At 42.2% G+C, this 16,990-nt stretch overlaps 2 protein-coding genes across 2 annotated transcripts; one reads left to right on the top strand and one right to left on the bottom strand.

Annotated features, from left to right (window-relative positions):
- Positions 1–1,919: 1,919 nt before the first annotated feature.
- Positions 1,920–7,284, top strand: rundc1 (RUN domain containing 1). The gene is made up of 5 exons (XM_084072669.1): positions 1,920–2,452; positions 4,195–4,353; positions 4,598–4,796; positions 4,945–5,040; positions 5,177–7,284. Exons 1-5 carry the CDS (start codon positions 2,066–2,068, stop codon positions 6,037–6,039), a joined length of 1,704 nt encoding a protein of 567 aa, XP_083928795.1. The 5' UTR covers positions 1,920–2,065; the 3' UTR covers positions 6,040–7,284.
- Positions 7,285–10,452: 3,168 nt separating this feature from the next.
- On the bottom strand, positions 10,453–13,660 carry rpl27 (ribosomal protein L27). Its single transcript, XM_084072682.1, has 5 exons — positions 13,599–13,660; positions 12,548–12,630; positions 11,939–12,108; positions 11,216–11,326; positions 10,453–10,538 (listed from the first exon to the last, which is right to left on the bottom strand). The coding sequence occupies exons 2-5, from the start codon at positions 12,626–12,628 to the stop codon at positions 10,490–10,492; spliced, it is 411 nt and encodes a 136-aa protein (XP_083928808.1). The 5' UTR covers positions 12,629–12,630; positions 13,599–13,660; the 3' UTR covers positions 10,453–10,489.
- Positions 13,661–16,990: the final 3,330 nt, after the last annotated feature.

A 16,990-nucleotide genomic window follows, 5' to 3' on the forward strand; every position in this document is an offset into this window, starting at 1 on the left:
TTGTCTTATGCTGAAGCTGCTAAGACATTGGAGGGAAATGGAGGCAGTGCAAAAGGAACTGGAGGAAAAAAGGAATGGAGCTGAGCTGACCAGAATATCTGCATACCATGGACAAGAAAATATATTTGGCATTCATTGCCATGGTTATAAATTGTGCTGTTGAAATACAGAAGACATCAGAAAGGATTCAGATAGGGGCGGACATAGCTGAATGGGTAGACTCAGAGAGGCTGCCTGGGAAACAGAAAGTCCCAGGTTCGATTCCCAGCCCCAGCAATGTGTTGAGGTCTTGACCCCTAACTTGACCCCTAACTACTCCCCCCTGCACTGACTACTTGGGCAGCAATCAGCTGGGTGAAGCTGAAAACTGAATTTCCCCTGTGTGATCAAACAGGTCTCGTCTTATTATTAATTTATTGTTCAGATGATGCAGGATATAGCCAGGAGATTTTAGAACATTGTGTGGAGATCTAGATGATACACAGAGGGAAGGACCCCGATTTGCACCAACTCAAGACAATTCAGGCTGGATTACAGAACAGAGTAGACAATGTTGTGAATGCTATCACTGGTGGACAGTGGACACTAAATTAATGTATGTAATTACTGTTTATGACCCAGTAGATGGCGGTAACGCAACATTATGGATGCAAACTGCCATACAAAAATCAACAGTGTCATTAGTTTGGTTTCTCTTTGCAAAACAGGGGTCTCAGGGTAAAAGCCCAGCATACCGAAATTTTGGTCAGATGTTCACTTTTACGCTTTCCCAAATACAATTAAAAAATGTTCCTCTAGAGTTTAGGGGAGCCAAAAGGATTCACTCATTGATCTCTCCCTGTGGACCACCACCACCAGTCCTTTAGCGATCAGGTCCGGTACTCCGACCGCTAGCCAGGGCCCAGTGGCCGAGTCCGAGGGCCACCAAGTGTGGGCCAGTCCGAATTTGGGCACATTCTGGGCCCAGCACGGTTTGAATTGGTCTTCAGCAGCGGATCTCAGACACGGTCCTCACACTACGTTTTAACAGCGGGCGTTAAAACGCACCGTTCAGAGTCGCCATATTTTCTGTCTGTGTCTGTTGGACTAGGCTTTTTAAAGAAGGAGCGGTCAGATACATCACATTTTAAAAGCTCACTGAGAAAGTGTAGCCAGAACTTTTAAATGGGTGGGAGTGGGACCCTTTAATCCCTTCAGGAAAATAAGACATTGAAGTTTTTTGTTTTAGTTGTAGTAGGGGCAGAAAAAGATAGGCAGTATCTCCGCCAAGAGGTGGAGAAGTGGGGCCAGTCTTAGCCATAGAATGGCTGTGATATTATTACTGTATATTATTTATTACATATATGTATGTAATATCACAGCCATTCTAGGGCTAGGCCAGTCTATGACTTATCTGACTGACACCATATTTGGGCCTGTTCCAACCGCCCTTGACTTCCACACTTGTGTGTGTGTGTGTGTGTGTGTGTGTGTGTGTGTGTGTGTGTGTGTGTGTGTGTGTGTGTGTGTGTGTGTGTGTGTGTCTGTCTGTCTGTCTGTCTGTCTGTCTGTCTGTCTGTCTGTCTGTCTGTCTGTCTGTCTGTCTGTCTGTCTGTCTGTCTGTCTGTCTGTCTGTCTGTCTGTCTGTCTGTCTGTCTGTCTGTCTGTCTGTCTGTCTGTCTGTCTGTCTGTCTGTCTGTCTGTGTGTGTGTGTGTGTGTGTGTGTGTGTGTGTGTGTGTGTGTGTGTGTGTGTGTGTGTGTGTGTGTGTGTGTGTGTGTGCGCGCGAGACAGTCCTTGTGCGTAGAGGGGTGTGTTCTGTGATCTCTCCTTCTTTAACATACTCCTTAAGAAAATACGGAGAGTTGACGTTGCACTGTTTTCAAGTTTCAACTCCTCGCCCCTCCCCTTGTTTGACGTATGAATCATCCCTTTCAAAGATGGCGATGCACCTGTTTCATCGGCGGTAATCCCTAACATTACGGCGTACAACCGTAGAAAACGAGTGGAAGCCCTGTCACAACAATAAGACCACCCGGTGTTCTTTAATAACGGACTCAAATCGACCCCTCGGGTGAAACAACAACATGTCTACAGAAGAACTGTCCACCTCGGACAGCGAAGGCGTCACAGCTGGCGCTGGGGAGCGATGGGCGCCCGTGGGGGCTGTTGCCAGTCCGACTCCCGAGGACGCAGACACTCCTTTACCGAGGCAAGGAGCCGCGTCCTCGGCCACCGAGGAGGAAGGGTCCGCCAGGATGAGGAAACTGGAGGAGGAACAGCAGCTGCTCAACTCCTCTCTCCTCGCCCTCACGTCCCACTTCGCACAGGTGCAGTTCCGCCTGAAACAGATCGTTCACGCTCAGAGCGAGGAGAAGGAGAGGATGCTGGTGGAGCTGGAGGAGTTCGCGTTCAAAGGGTGTCCTCACGTTGTGGGCTGCAGAGCACAGGATGCCAAACAGATGGAGAACGCGGTGAGTGTTGTTTATGTGATGTGATGGCGGGGATAGGATCGATCTATGGCTGTGTATTTGGAATACATGAAATGTTATGTATGTAATGTATATCACAGCCATTCTAGGGCTAGTGGTCTGGTTGTTCGTTCATTTTACACGATCAAATCCTGTGTTCATTTAACTCTGAGCATGAATGTTATTGTATAGCCTACTCTCTCAGAGTTACAAGTGGATAACATTAATATTATGTGAGTGAATTAAGTGGATAACCAGTCTATAGCAGATTATACAACTGAAATAGGCATACAGTATATGTATGTAGGTACCATTCTCTAAAACATTTTGCTGAAATGATATAGGCAGAATTACTGTGCAGTTTCCTGCACACCGCAGAAGATGAGCATAATGTCCAAAACTGTAATTACATGCTTTTTTGTGTCCACAGTTGATTCACTTTCTTTGTCAGTTGCATTGTCTTGTCAAACAAAGCAAGCCCCCTGAGGCACCTTAGTGAATATAAATGACCTAATCTAGCTGCATCTGCCGGCCCATATCACCCAGTAGATATCAGCACGACCAAACGACATGTCAACACTCTCACAATGCAAACATGTTGACATTCACACACGCACCATACCCACACATATGAGTGCATATTAAAATAAATGACATATACACAGACAACACCGACACACACAGAGAGCAGCGGCCACAGTTCACAGGAAATTAAATTATCCTGCTGGGTGGCTGCAAGGCTTCTGATTAAAGCTCTGTCAGTGCCTGTTGCGTCACACAACAGGGCTGTGTTTGTGTTCCCTGAGATCTCTTATCTGTGGAGGAAATCACAAAATGGTGGTGTTTGACAAAAGCGGGTGATTCAGAGCACAGGCTCAACAAACATGCCTCTAGCAGATCTGTAGTACCTGTATAATGGGCCTAACAGCTTCTATGTGCACAGCAACATTGAACCGAAGCACTTAGGCCCTGCCATTGTTTACTCCCTGGTCCCGGGTCCCCGCCTCTTTCCATTTAGAGAGACATAACCTGTAGGACTTCACCTCCTTTTGTAATCAAATTCCAATTATTTCTCTTCATGTTTTTCTCTTTTGACATGCTTTACATGTAGGAGGACTTGGTGAGTATGATACCTATAGATTGTGTCAATAGATTTCAGGGTTTTGTATGTACTGCATACTTTATTGTAAGACTTAGTCGAACCCCTGCCCCCAAATGCTCAGCACAGTAGATTACATAAAATTGGTAGATTAGATTTCATTTCAAGAAGTTTTCTGTATTAGGACTTCATTAAAGGATTGATCAAACATAAATGCTATTTACGCTTAACTTTGCTCATTGTTCAACTTGTTGTGCCCACCATTTATTGGAGGTAAATATATATTTAGCAGTTTGGATGTATATGTCCAATATTCTGTACATTATACATATTGTAAATAATAGGCTAATGGATACAATTGTGTCCTATATTGATTAATAGAATATTGTGTTATAGTCAATCTATTTAGGTATATCCCCTTATTTTCTGAAAGAAGTCCCCCGTACGCCAGTGCGTTTGTTCCAGTGTAGCAGAACGTGCAGCTCTACTTCAACCTCTCTCTGTGATAAACGAGACATCAGACCTCTCCTCTCTTGGCAGGCGTCCATGTCTGCCTGTGCCTCAATTCCTCAATAGAAAAGGCTGCCGTCACTCTGTTTTGTAGATTTGTCTCTCTCTGACTGTGCTGTTCTGTTTGTCCTGTCAGAGTGAGAGGGAGAAGAGGGAGCGCCTGGAGGCTCAGAGGGAGAAGCAGAAGGACCTCATTGTCCAGCTGAAGACTCAGCTGGATGACCTTGAACACTTTGCCTACCAGGAGGGAAGCTACGACTCCCTACCGCAGTCGGTCGTGATGGAAAGACAGAAGGTACAGACCAGTCTATTGGGGGAACGAAACCTAGTTTATGTTAAATCCTAAACCAAATTTAACCTGTTGTGCAAAGTACAAGGCTTTACATTGCCCTCAAGTGTCTGTTTGTTTAGGCAAAATTCATATTGAGCATTCAATGTGGTATTGCTTCCCTGTTCTTTTGAGTGAGTTACAACACATGTCACAGCTCATCGACTGCATTGGCCACTCTAACATTAACCACCTGTCTTGCACGTTTCAGGTCATCATTGATGAGCTGATTAAAAAGCTGGATGTGAACCTGAATGAGGACATTGGGAACGCAACGCCTGAAGAGCTGAGGCAGAGAGTAGATGCTGCCATTGCTCAGATCGTCAACCCAGCCAGGGTCAAAGAACAGCTGGTGGATCAGCTTAAAACCCAGATCAGGGACCTGGAGATGTTCATTAACTTCATCCAGGGTGTGTACTGTAGAACCACTTGAATCGGATGTTAATCATTTAGTGGTTTGTATTTCCTGACACTGTCCACATATTTCCTTGTGTATGACTCTTGGCATATTTTGCTAGTTTGGTTTCATAATTATGTACCTTGCTCCTTTCCCAACAGATGAGGTGGGGAACCCTCTTCTGTCCGATTGCGAACAGAGCCAGCAGCCACAGGCAGCAGGGACTAACCCCAGAGCTCCAGGGGTGAAGAAAAAAGGTCAGTCGGTCATTGTATACCTCACACTAACTGTAGTCAGCATGCACAATGTCTTCACATTGTAGTATAGTCTGCTGCACAGTTCTGGACATACTGTAGTGTACATATTCTGACGGATCTCCTGTTCCTGCCGTAGTGGACCCAGAGCAGGCCCAGAAGATACGGGAAACAGGCCTGCAGCTTATCCAGAAGGCACTGGCTGTGCTGCAGATCTTTGCTCTCAGCCAGTTCGGCTGTGCGGCCGGGCACGTTCCCCAGAACATGTGGTCTCAGGGCGAGACAGGACAGGATTATGGCCCCCTGCTGCAGCGTCTGGAGGCAGCTGTGGACAAGGTGCGGGTGCAAGCTTCGTGCAGACAATCTTCTGTCGAGCATGTGGTGAACTACACCAGTAATCCCTCCCTGGGGCCCAGAGATGAGCTGACAACGTCTGTGAGGAAGGAGCTGGCCATGGCCCTCAGAGATCTGCTGGCCCACGGCCTCTACACACCCTCCCAGGGCATGAGCCTGGTGCTCGCACCCATCTCCTGCCTGCTCCCTTATAGACCTGGTCCACAAACCATGCACCCCTGGGAACTCTTTGTCAGCTATTACCATTCCAAAAATGGAAAGGCCTTTGTGGAGACTCCAGCCCGCCAGCTGTCACAGTCCTATAGTCTGCCTGTGGGGGGTGGCCCAGTCACCATCACTCCTAAACAGTCCTTGCTGTGGGCCATTCACACTGTGCTTAAGGAGCACGGACGCTACAAACGAAGTGCGGACTCTGAGTTTAAGGCACTAGTGTGTATGGCCCTAAATGAGCAACGGCTAGTGTCATGGCTTAACCTGTTGTGTAAGTCAGGAACACTCATATACCCACACTACCAGCCATGGAGCTATATGGCCCAGACTGGTTTTGAAGGGGCCCTACGCACCCTCGGTCGCATCAGCCACCTCAAATTCAACCTCCCGGTGGACCTGGCTGTTCGGCAACTCAATAACATTAAAGATGCTTTCTGAAACGGACCAAAGCGGCCAACATATCATGGATTCATCAGAAAGGGCAGAAGAGATAAAGTTCTTTATAAATTTGATTCCTTTAGGCCTATATGTTCTGTAACATCTCTGTTATTTATGGTTACCCTGTACTGTCCTTACCTGGAAATTAAGACTGTACTTATGCCTTTATTCCTGAAGTATTGCACCTTTGACTATACTACCCATACCACACCCCTTAAAGAGGTTACTTAAACAGCCAATCAACTAAGATAACGTATGTTATGTGTGCATGCATGGATGATTCAACTGTATGTTGTGTAAATCAGCTTTCTGTCAACCATGTTCACTAGCCCACAATTCTGAGATGTCACAGGGTCTGTCTGGAATAGCATAGATACTTGTACTGTTACATGCCTTGGAATGAAGGATGAGATTACCTCTTCATTAGTCAAAACCATTGTGACCTGTGCTTATGATACTATGTCCCTCTGTAGATTATATTATCCTGACCTATGCAACAGATGTTGTGGGATGAGGTCTGTCGCACTAAAGATCTGATGGGATGCATGATCACCAGTGAGACATTTCATTTATTGTGTACATGCTGTGGCTGTTACACAGAAAACAAAAGCTTGCCATATATTCTGGTGCTTGTGCTGTTACCTTTATTTTAGATGGAAAGATAATGTGCAAAGATTTCTACAGTGGAAGGAATTACTTTTTGTAGGAAATCAGGTCTTGAATTTGTAGCAATTAAGGCTAAACCGTGCACTCAGGACAATAGGAGATGGAGCCGGTGGTATGGTACATTACAGGAAATGTAATTTTAAAAAGTGCAGTAAAATTGCTTCAATGAATTACAACTACACAGGTATTACCCTTGGTGAGTGATGTTCCTCTATTGAAACTATTAAGATTTTGTCAGTTCTTGCACATTATGTTGGGGACCTTTAGACCCTGTATTAACTGCTGCTTTTTTCTATTCTAAATATAGTAACATTTGAAAGAAAATGATGTATGTAAACAAAACAAAAAATCATTATGTATTGCTACATATTTCATTCAAAATCTAAGATGATTGTTGGATGTGAAAGGTTTTAAATTTGTTAGTTTTCTTTTAAATAAGGAAATTCAATGTTTTATCTTTTTGTGACATGTGAATCACATGTAGTCTATCCTGAAATACTGAATGTAAAAACCACAGATGCTGTCAAACTGACTTATGTTGCGCCTGTGCCACATTAAAGTTTGTTCATAACTACTGTTTATGTTTTCTCAATTTCCCATTTCTGTGGTACTGTACTTAAGCAACCGTGTTAGAACTGGAACTGCCAAGTGTTGATAGAACGATCAGTCAATGGTTTATACTGAAAAGTGGAACTGATCCTGAAATGAAATGCCATACATTTTTGGCAGCATGTTTTTGTTTAGTGTGTATATAGAAATTGGTATCACAAATATATTAAAAATACATTGCAGTGGCTCAGGAGGTAGAGCGGCCGCTTGGGAAATCGGAAGGTTCCCGGTTCGATCCCGGGCTCCCACCACTGTGTTACTGTCTGAGTGTCCTTGAGCAAGACACTGAACCCCTAACAGCTCCCGTTGAGCAGGTTGGTGCTTTGCATGGTTTCCTTCGCCATCGCGTGAATGTAGTGCACATTGTAAAGCTCTTTGGCTACATAAATGCACCATTTACATCCATACATTCAAAGGGTTGTTTGAATAGGATTTATTTGGTTTGATATTAAATACAGCGAAACATTTTTTTTTTTGATTAGTGGACATGTTGAGATACGTGGGTCGCACTTTGTTTATTCGTTTTTTTGCCTGGTATACTTTATATTCTTAATGATGGCGTAAATATGTAATCTTAGTTTTTATGTGATGTAACATACAGTATGTTATTATAAACTTGTAGCCAGAAACAAATATTTACAACGTGTAACTCCACAACATAAGTAATGCATTAATGTGTCACTTTAATGCTGCAGCTGGTAAAGGTGAGGCTGATTTTAGTTACTTTAGTGTGCTGCTGGGTAGCACAGTGGTTCTCAACCTGTGGACCTGGACCCCAGATGACAGTTAAGAAAACTAAAAAGAAAGAAAAAATACCATTACTGCATCAAAAGTATAGAACTGGTCAAATATAGGCCAAATAATCTAAGAAAGAGGCAAATAATTTGAAAATAGCCGATCTACAAGCTCACAACGCCTCTCAACGTTGTGAGCTGTAGATCTGCTATTTTCATAAAATGTATCTGGAACCGAGTCGAACACAATATAATGTCTCAACTCCTACAACTCCCAAGTGCTTGTAAAACCTTTTGGGGAGTCGTGGCCTGAAAAGGTTGAGGACCATTGGGGTAGCACATAAAGTAGCTGGGTACAGGCCTACAGGGTACCTATCATAATAATGAAAGGGAACGCACATCGACTGGTGGGTGCTGGGCTAAAGAGCCTTCAGTTAAAAGAGGGAAAAACCTGCATAAAGCTGGACTGTCAACAAAGCACTTCCGTTCATCAGCACCTGAAGTAGTAAGAGCACAGCAAGTATGGCACCTACAACTAAACATGGACGAACATTCAATGTACATTGTTCTTTTTAAAGATGGATACAAGCCGTACAAATTATAAACAATATATTGATATTTTTTTGTGATAATAGAACCAATGTCAGTGGTAGAATGCAAGTTAACTGAATGTTTACTTAAGTAGTACTGTACTTAAGAATTGTACTTCAGAACAATTTTGAGGTACTTTTACTTTACTGGAGTATTTCCATTTACAAGTCATTTACAAGTATTTAGTTACAAGTCTTTTTGCAGATTTGTGTTTTCTTTGGTGCTCTGTATTTGCTACAACTGCACACTAGCAATTTAACTAACTTTCAGTTACAGGTAGGATGATCTGAATGAGTGGCAACCCTGTACACATTATCCTGAGACCCCTGGTATCCACTGCCTTAAAAATGTTTTTTTGATTGATTGATACCAGACATCATCCACACTAGCATTAATAAAACATATGTACAGTAAACAGTTGGGGTGGGGTCATTTCTGGTGCTAAGCTTAGACTTAATAGGACCAGTTACCATTTGCAGACAGGTGCTCTTTTATGGCAGTTTTGAAGGTAAGTCAGAGTCACACATTGAGGTCTGTAGGTAGGACCAGGGGTGCAATGCTCAGTGGACGGGGTTGCACGCCAAGCAACCACTTATTTGGCCAGGGGGACGCGCAGGCACACGCATAGATTTAAAACTACTTTAAATTCACACTTCAAAGTTTACAAAGGCTCCCGACTCACGCCAGGTACATTAACATAGGAATTAGCCTATATGCATATCAATTGTCCATTGTGTGACCTGTAGTGACGTGCGCGTCACGTCATTAAAATAGAGCAACCACTTCTCAAATGAGCATAGCATCACTGGGTAGGACATTCCACATTCTGGTGGCATAGCAGTAACCACTTACTATGTGAGTAAGGGCTATGGGGTGCCATTCATTTAGGCTGCTCACTTTCTGCTGCTTGGGAAATGGGATTTTGATGCTAGTTTTAAAGCAGGTGGCGACAGAGCTGAGGGAAAGAGTCTGGTTGAAAATGTCAGGGACCCACACCATGACAAGCACTTGGAATTGTAGGCATTACATTTAGTTAGACTCGTTTCCACATATTAATATTGTGAAAATAGCCAAAACACAAGATCGCAGTGCTTGTAGATCAGCTATTTTCACAGCGTTTGCCTCTTTCTCCCATGACAATTTGGTTCTAAGTCAATACATTGTAACGTGCCGATACCCTGTATACACTTACACTGCATGTTTGTTTACTGTTGAGTGAGAAAACAATGTTGCACATCACGCTCATCTGGGGAGCCCCCAAATGAATTTGGCAAATTAATTTGGGGACCCAAACCTTCAGTTTCAGAACCACTGCACTGTCAGTGTTTATTAAACTAGAAAATACTGTTCCAGAAGTGTGGGTTGCCATGTTGAGTGTTAAAGGTCTAATATTCTTATTCTAAATTATAAGTAGACTTAAAAATGATCAGTTTAAGTCGTTATTTTAGTCATCTTCACATTATCTACAACTGTGATATCACCATATTGCAATTTATGTTAACTCATGACGCATTGTATGCCAATTTTTTGTAATCCATAAGATCCAATGTTTGCAATCAATTATTCCCAGAATCATACACCAAGTAGTGGAGAAATACACTACTGTGATGGTTGCCAGTTCCGTTTTAGGAGCCACCAACCAGTAATACTAATCAGACACCAGTTTATCCGGGACACTAGGAGAACAATTAACTGGAAAAACGAACAGTACCATAAGATGTCAATACAATTAACACATTTTATTCAAACTACTTTTTCAAGCCACATCCAAAACATGACAAATATAAAAGAAAAAAAGACAAAAGTCATGTGATCAATTTTTATACATTTATTTTGGGAACCAATGGAGCCTAGAATCTGAGCTTCTGGAAGAACCATTTGTTCTTGCCTGTCTTGTACCTGTGGAAAAAACAAAGACTTTAGAAAATACTATTTACAGCAGAGCTAACACTGTACATTTTCACGCCAACACAAGGTTGTTAGACATAACCCTTTGACAGAAGACAAAGTTAATCATAATTAATTAACTCAATTCTTTGACAGTGAATTTAAAACCATCTTGTCTGGGAGAAGGTTGCCTTTTCAGCAGAAGCATGTTTTCAAAATAAAATTTCAGATAGAGCAGTAATTCTGCCATGCTACTTTTCTGAACAGAAGAAAATGTACCACTTTTCTGTAATTTCAGAATTAAGAAGCAAGGTATTACTTGGTTTACAGGGCAAATAAGACTTGCTGCCCAGAGTTAAATGCAGACTTGATGTCATGCTCAGTTGACTGGCTGTTATAGGTGATCATTCAATACAAAAAATTAACTGTTACAATGACATGGCAGTATACCAAACCATAAAAAATGTAATAATGCAGCAGCATATCTAAAGCCTCACACCACTTAACAATTTTGATGTGCACAAGCATTAAGCAAAACAGATGAATTTTAACTTTTTAGAACTTACGTTGTGCAATCATGTGGACTTGTATGTAGACGGTACATTACAGGTGGATTTTATGTCCATATACATTTCGTCAAAGACCCCAAAAAATAAATTGCTCACAAAAAAAAACTAAAATAGTCTCACCTCTCCTCAAACTTGACCTTGGCTTCCCGCCTGGCTTTGCGTTTCAGGGCAGGGTCCCTAAAGACATCCTTGTTGACGACGGTTTTGTCCAGAGGAATGTCCACAGAGTATCTGAAAAAGAATTAGCAGTAATTAGTCAAAAGCCCATAGATTTTTAAACACTTTTGTTCAATGCATTTCCTGATCATGCAAACTTTAACTAAACCACGCTTTACATTTACTGTCAAATCTGAACACCATCTAGTCGAGTGGCAACAACATTGAGCGGTGTAACTATAGCAACTGGGGGTTGTGAGCATTGTTAAAGGCAGCAGTGTGGTTGTTGACGCAGCTATCCTAGTTTATTAAGAGGTTGGCCTCTGTTGCGCTGAAATTTCTCTCAAACCAGAGTTTGCTGGTATGGGGCACACTAGATCAGTCACAATTATTACCAATTTCCTGATTGCAATTATTTGAATCGTTAGTCACGAGTTGTACTGCAATTAATGGTCAACAGAAATGTCAATCGTGACAACTACACACCAATGTGGTACACTCACGCATGCAAAAGAACAGAAATGCCAACAGGACTTTAGCAGTGTTGGACGGTCTATGACCAGACTGTTAAACCTCTCATTTCAACATAATCTGTTGCTTGTTCAATGTAAAACAATATATATAGTCTGTTATAGAAAACATCTTATTAGATGAAACTATTATCCACATCCATCAGCTATTACTGACCTGGTGGGCATAAGGTGATTGTAGTTGAACACCTTCACGAAGGCCTTGATCTTGGACCTCTTGGCAATCTTCTTCTTGCTCATGGTTGCGGTCACCTTACGAGGGTAGCGGTCGATACCTGAGACCAGAGCGTGGCTGTAGGGTCGGTCAGACGTGCCATCATCGATGTTCTGCAAAGAGCAGCAAAACGTGTTGCTATAGTGTGCAACAAGACAATCAACCCCAGTTCAAAGAGCAGCAGCTTGGCTGCTTGCACTGAATTATGACCAATTAGCTGTGTATAATTACATTAAGTCATGTTTCCACTTGAATTCAATTATTTCATTGAAATTAAGCCATATTAAACAATGGTGAGTCAAATTGGGGGTAATTGGAGGGTATTGACATGTACACACAAGTAGGTGAATATATAACTTGAAACCCATGAAAATGTGACATGCCATTTACTGCTGTCTCAGTTAATTGAACCAGTTAATTGAACCTCAATGGAAATAAGCCATAGGCTTGTTTGAGTTATCCTTTTGTATAAGTCTGTACCACTGTGCCTTTATCGCAAACTGTTCAATCAATCAAGTATTCAATCTACATATTTATTAGTGTAGCCTTTACCTTCACGATGACGGCTTTACGCCCAGCGTAGCGTCCAGCGAGGACCATCACCACCTTCCCAGGTTTCATGAACTTGCCCATATCTGGAACAAACAAAACACAGTAAGCTCTCTCTCACACACACCACATGTTTATATAGACACCGGAGGCTTTGCATGCCGTCATGTAAACTGCACAAGCAAACAATATATTATGTGGAATCGTATGAGTTATTATGGTTCAAAGCAGCCAGCTTGATTACGCAGCAGTGTTGCCAGATTCTGTGAGAAATTAGCAACCAGGTCTGGAAAATGAGCACATAAGCAGCGACTATTGGTCACATTAGTGCTTAAAACATACATCGGATATTTGAAAATAGCCAATCTACAAGCTCACAACGCACATATAGGCTACAGGCTCACATCGCGAGCTTGTATATGGGGTCCCTGGCACATACTATTTTCAGATGGGGGGCCGGGGGACAAATACATATTATAATGTCGGGGTCCTTCCCATTCAAATGTTTTAGAGACACTGGTTTAAACATTAGGAAACGAGCCCATATAAGCAAATACACAAGCCCAAAAAAAACGCAACCATCAATATTTACAAGCAACTTAACAGAAAAACAAGCCCGAAGTCACTTATAATCAGCAGACATGGCAACACTGTTAGCCAACCGAGCTAACATTAGCCAGTGGCTGCGGAATGCCGGTTACAACCACAAAAGGTTATTATAAATATTTCGGGTGGCCAACAACTCAATGTGAGCAGATTACGCATTGAAACCAGGTCGGTGTCCAGACACCTAAAGCCAAATAACAGTACGGTTCACACTGTAATGAACAGAGAGAGCATCTACGTGCAGGAAGCTGCCATGTTGGAATGCTGGCTACAGAGACCAACTCTTAAAACAGTTAATTTTCCTCCACTGAAAAATCGAAATGAACGGAAATAACGGACATATCTGAGCTTTATGTATGTTCACTGCACATACGTTGTAGTTGAAACGATTAAAACGACTAGGTTTTAGAGGATGATTGAAGATTAATAAAAGGGGAATATCACTCACTGGTGCTGTTCTATGGACACCGCTATCAGGAAAGGAAGTAGGAAAGGTTTTTCTAACCTTTCACACCAAATTGGTAGACGTCACTTCCTGCTGAACCGTCAGAAACAGCGTTGCCAAATTGTGTGAGAGAAATAAGCAACTAGGTCTGTCTAGCCCAAAAGAAGTGATCCGATCTACATGCTCACAACGCGTCACGATGTGACGCGTTGTGAGCTTGTAGATCGGCTATTTTCAACAACAAAAAAAGCTTCTAGAAAATTTGGGAAATGTTGGAAAATGTGGAATATTTTTGAAACATTTTAACAACTCAAATCTTGTATGGGGGTCGGGGGTCCCTGGCAAAACATATTTTCAGATGGGGGTCCGCAAACATATTAATTTGGGTGTTCTTGACTTGAAAATGTTTGAGAACCACTGGTTTAAACAACATAGGAATCAAGGCCAAATAAGCAACTAACTTTAGAAACAAGCCCAAAAAAACGCAACCACCAATATTTACAACAAGCAACTAGAAAAACAAGCCCAAAGTTGCTTATAATAAGCCGACATGGCAACACTGAACACAGGTCTGCAGGCCTGAGTCAGAAATGTGTTAGTGTTTTAACTTTAATGTTAATACTTTATTTACGATTGTGAATACATTGTCAATTAGAATGTACTTGTGAGCTAATTTATTATTTATTTGAAGGTAATATTATTATTTAATCCCAAATTGTATTTTCATTTTTTTCTTGATGTTTAGTAAACAGACTATGATGATTGTGTTGAAATAACACAAATCAACAGGACTTCATAGAAAACGAAACAAAATAAGATAAAAGAGACAATACAAAATAAAATAAGACAACTTAGCTCACTGCATATTCATGCCTTATATTCAAGTATGACATCATGTCTGTGTTTCTGATCATGGGGCTTTATCCTAACCTGACTAGCCAGATGAGGGCGGTATTGATTTGACGGTGTCAGGTTAGCTTTATCCATCCAGTTCAAATAATATAATTTCTTGCACCTAAATGTACTTTTCAGTAAATGCGTAACTTTATACATGACTAAGTTTTATTGTCCTTAGCACAAAATTGATTAAAAGTAACACATCATAAAAGTGAATTTTGGTGTGTGTGTGTGTGTGTGTGTGTGTGTGTGTGTGTGTGTGTGTGTGTGTGTGTGTGTGTGTGTGTGTGTGTCAGCAACCCCTGATTTACCATAGCAACCATCAATTTCACCTTAGCAACGGCCAGGTTTACCGAAGCAACCGCCGGTGTTACCCTAGCAACCGAATGTTAGACTCTAGCAACCAACTATTAAACCCTTGCAACAGCTAATGAGACTGTTACGTTCCACGTAGTTTTGGTTTTGTTGTCTGGGATGTCTATGTATTCCTCCTCCCCCTGTCTCTCCTTCCCTCTATCACTCTATGCAGGTCTGAAGTCACCAATCACCTCATATGCTGTCAATCAACTCATTACCTGACTCCACCTTCATCCATTCATAACCATCTGCTGGTTATAAAAAGCTGGGTCCCACCGTAGCTCATTCTCTCTCATTCCTTTGACCTGTCAGCTTGTAGCCTTATGTTTGCAGCCTTGTGTATTTGCCTTGTGTTTTGATTACCCAGAGCAACCTTTGTATATTTTCTCCTACTTAAGAAATTGTATAGGCTCTGCCTAGGGACAGGAAAGACAGAGGCCTCTATACATAGGCACCACGTAGGCAGAACCTTTTTGTTAAGCACACTTGGCCACTGTATTTTTGAACATTGTTTCGGTTAGAGTTGTCTGTTAGGTAGGCAGGCTTTTTGTTTTCACTATCGATCCTAGTTAATTAGTTAGTCTGTCTTTGTTTTCCCTAGCTGCTTATTGTTTTGGCAACATCTGTGTCCCTTTGTAGTGGCTTGTTTTTGTTTATTCCCTGTGCATATCGTGGTGTAAACAAGAAACTCACTAAAATGGCACCTTTTGCACTTTGAAACCTTGTGTGGTCTCCTTATATTTGCACCTCATGCTCAACAGCCCGATAATTCCATCTTTGTTACAAACTCATCCCTAGACCTAAAAGGATTTTGTAACAGAGACCATAGCAACCACCACATATTAGACCCTAGCAACCGCCTAATAGTCTATAGCAACCACCTGTTTTACCCTAGCAACCACCTACAAGACCATAATAACTGCTTTTACCCTAGCAGCCACTTGTTTCACCCTAGCAACCACCTATAGACCCTACCAGTACCAACCGCCTAATACACTAGCAACCATAAGACCATAGTAACTGCTTTTTAGCGGCGCTAGCCGCTCTATACCTTTAGGTATAGAGCGGATATTAGCCCTCTATACCTGGCTTTTGCGTCAACGTTCTGATTGGTCAGGTCCGTCAACGTTCTGATTGGTCAGGCTCGCCAAGGTTCTGATTGGTCAGGTCCGTCAACGTTCTGATTGGTCAGGCTCGCCAAGGTTCTGATTGGTCAGGTCCGTCAACGTTCTGATTGGTCAGGCTCGCCAAGGTTCTGATTGGTCAGGTCCGTCAACGTTCTGATTGGTCAGGTCCGTCAACGTTCTGATTGGTCACTATTCATGACATCATAGTGATGTCATGAATAGTAACATAGTGATGTCATGAATAGTGACCAATCAGAACGTTGACGGACCTGACCAATCAGAACGTTGACGGACCTGACCAATCAGAACCTTGGCGAGCCTGACCAATCAGAAATGTTGACGCAAAAGCCAGCTATAGAGGGCTAATATCCGCTCTATACCTAAAGGTATAGAGCACGAAGTTTGTACATCTGCTACAAAAAGCTACGAAGATAGAAGCTGATAGAGTGGGTACCTAAAGTTGACAGATCAGTTTTTGCCACTTACCTTGGAATGCATTTGGTGATTCGCTTCCAATGGCACTATTTAGTGCCACTGGAAGCCTTTTAATATTGTTTCTCTAGTAGAAACACATATCTATGACAAAATATATCAAAGGCGCCGCTACCTTCACACAGGTGTGATTTTTTAACATATAAACTGCCTGTTTTACCCTAGAAACCAACTCTTAACACTACTTAAAACGTGACACTGTCAATAGGCTACTTAACACCATCAACACTCTTTACACTAACAATACTTAAGCCCAGTCTGTGCACTTTGTACATTTATCATTGGTTCTTTTGACCCTCAAGTTGTTGCAAGGAACAGGGAGGGTTATTTCACCAAGGACAAGGGTCGACTGGAACAATTATGACATTCCAGGCAATAGAGCACAGCTGTGTGTGTGTTGTTCCACCATGGTTCCGCCCTAGTTCCACGCTCAGCCAGTGAGGACTCAGAACGCCCTCCAGTGGAGAGACCTTTGTATTACATACAAGCCATCCTGTTGGTGGCTAAATAGAAATAGAAACC

The sequence above is a fragment of the Gymnoscopelus microlampas genome (assembly GCF_963454915.1).
Source record: "Gymnoscopelus microlampas genome assembly, chromosome: 11".
In the NCBI taxonomy this organism is placed as follows: Eukaryota; Metazoa; Chordata; class Actinopteri; order Myctophiformes; family Myctophidae; genus Gymnoscopelus; species Gymnoscopelus microlampas.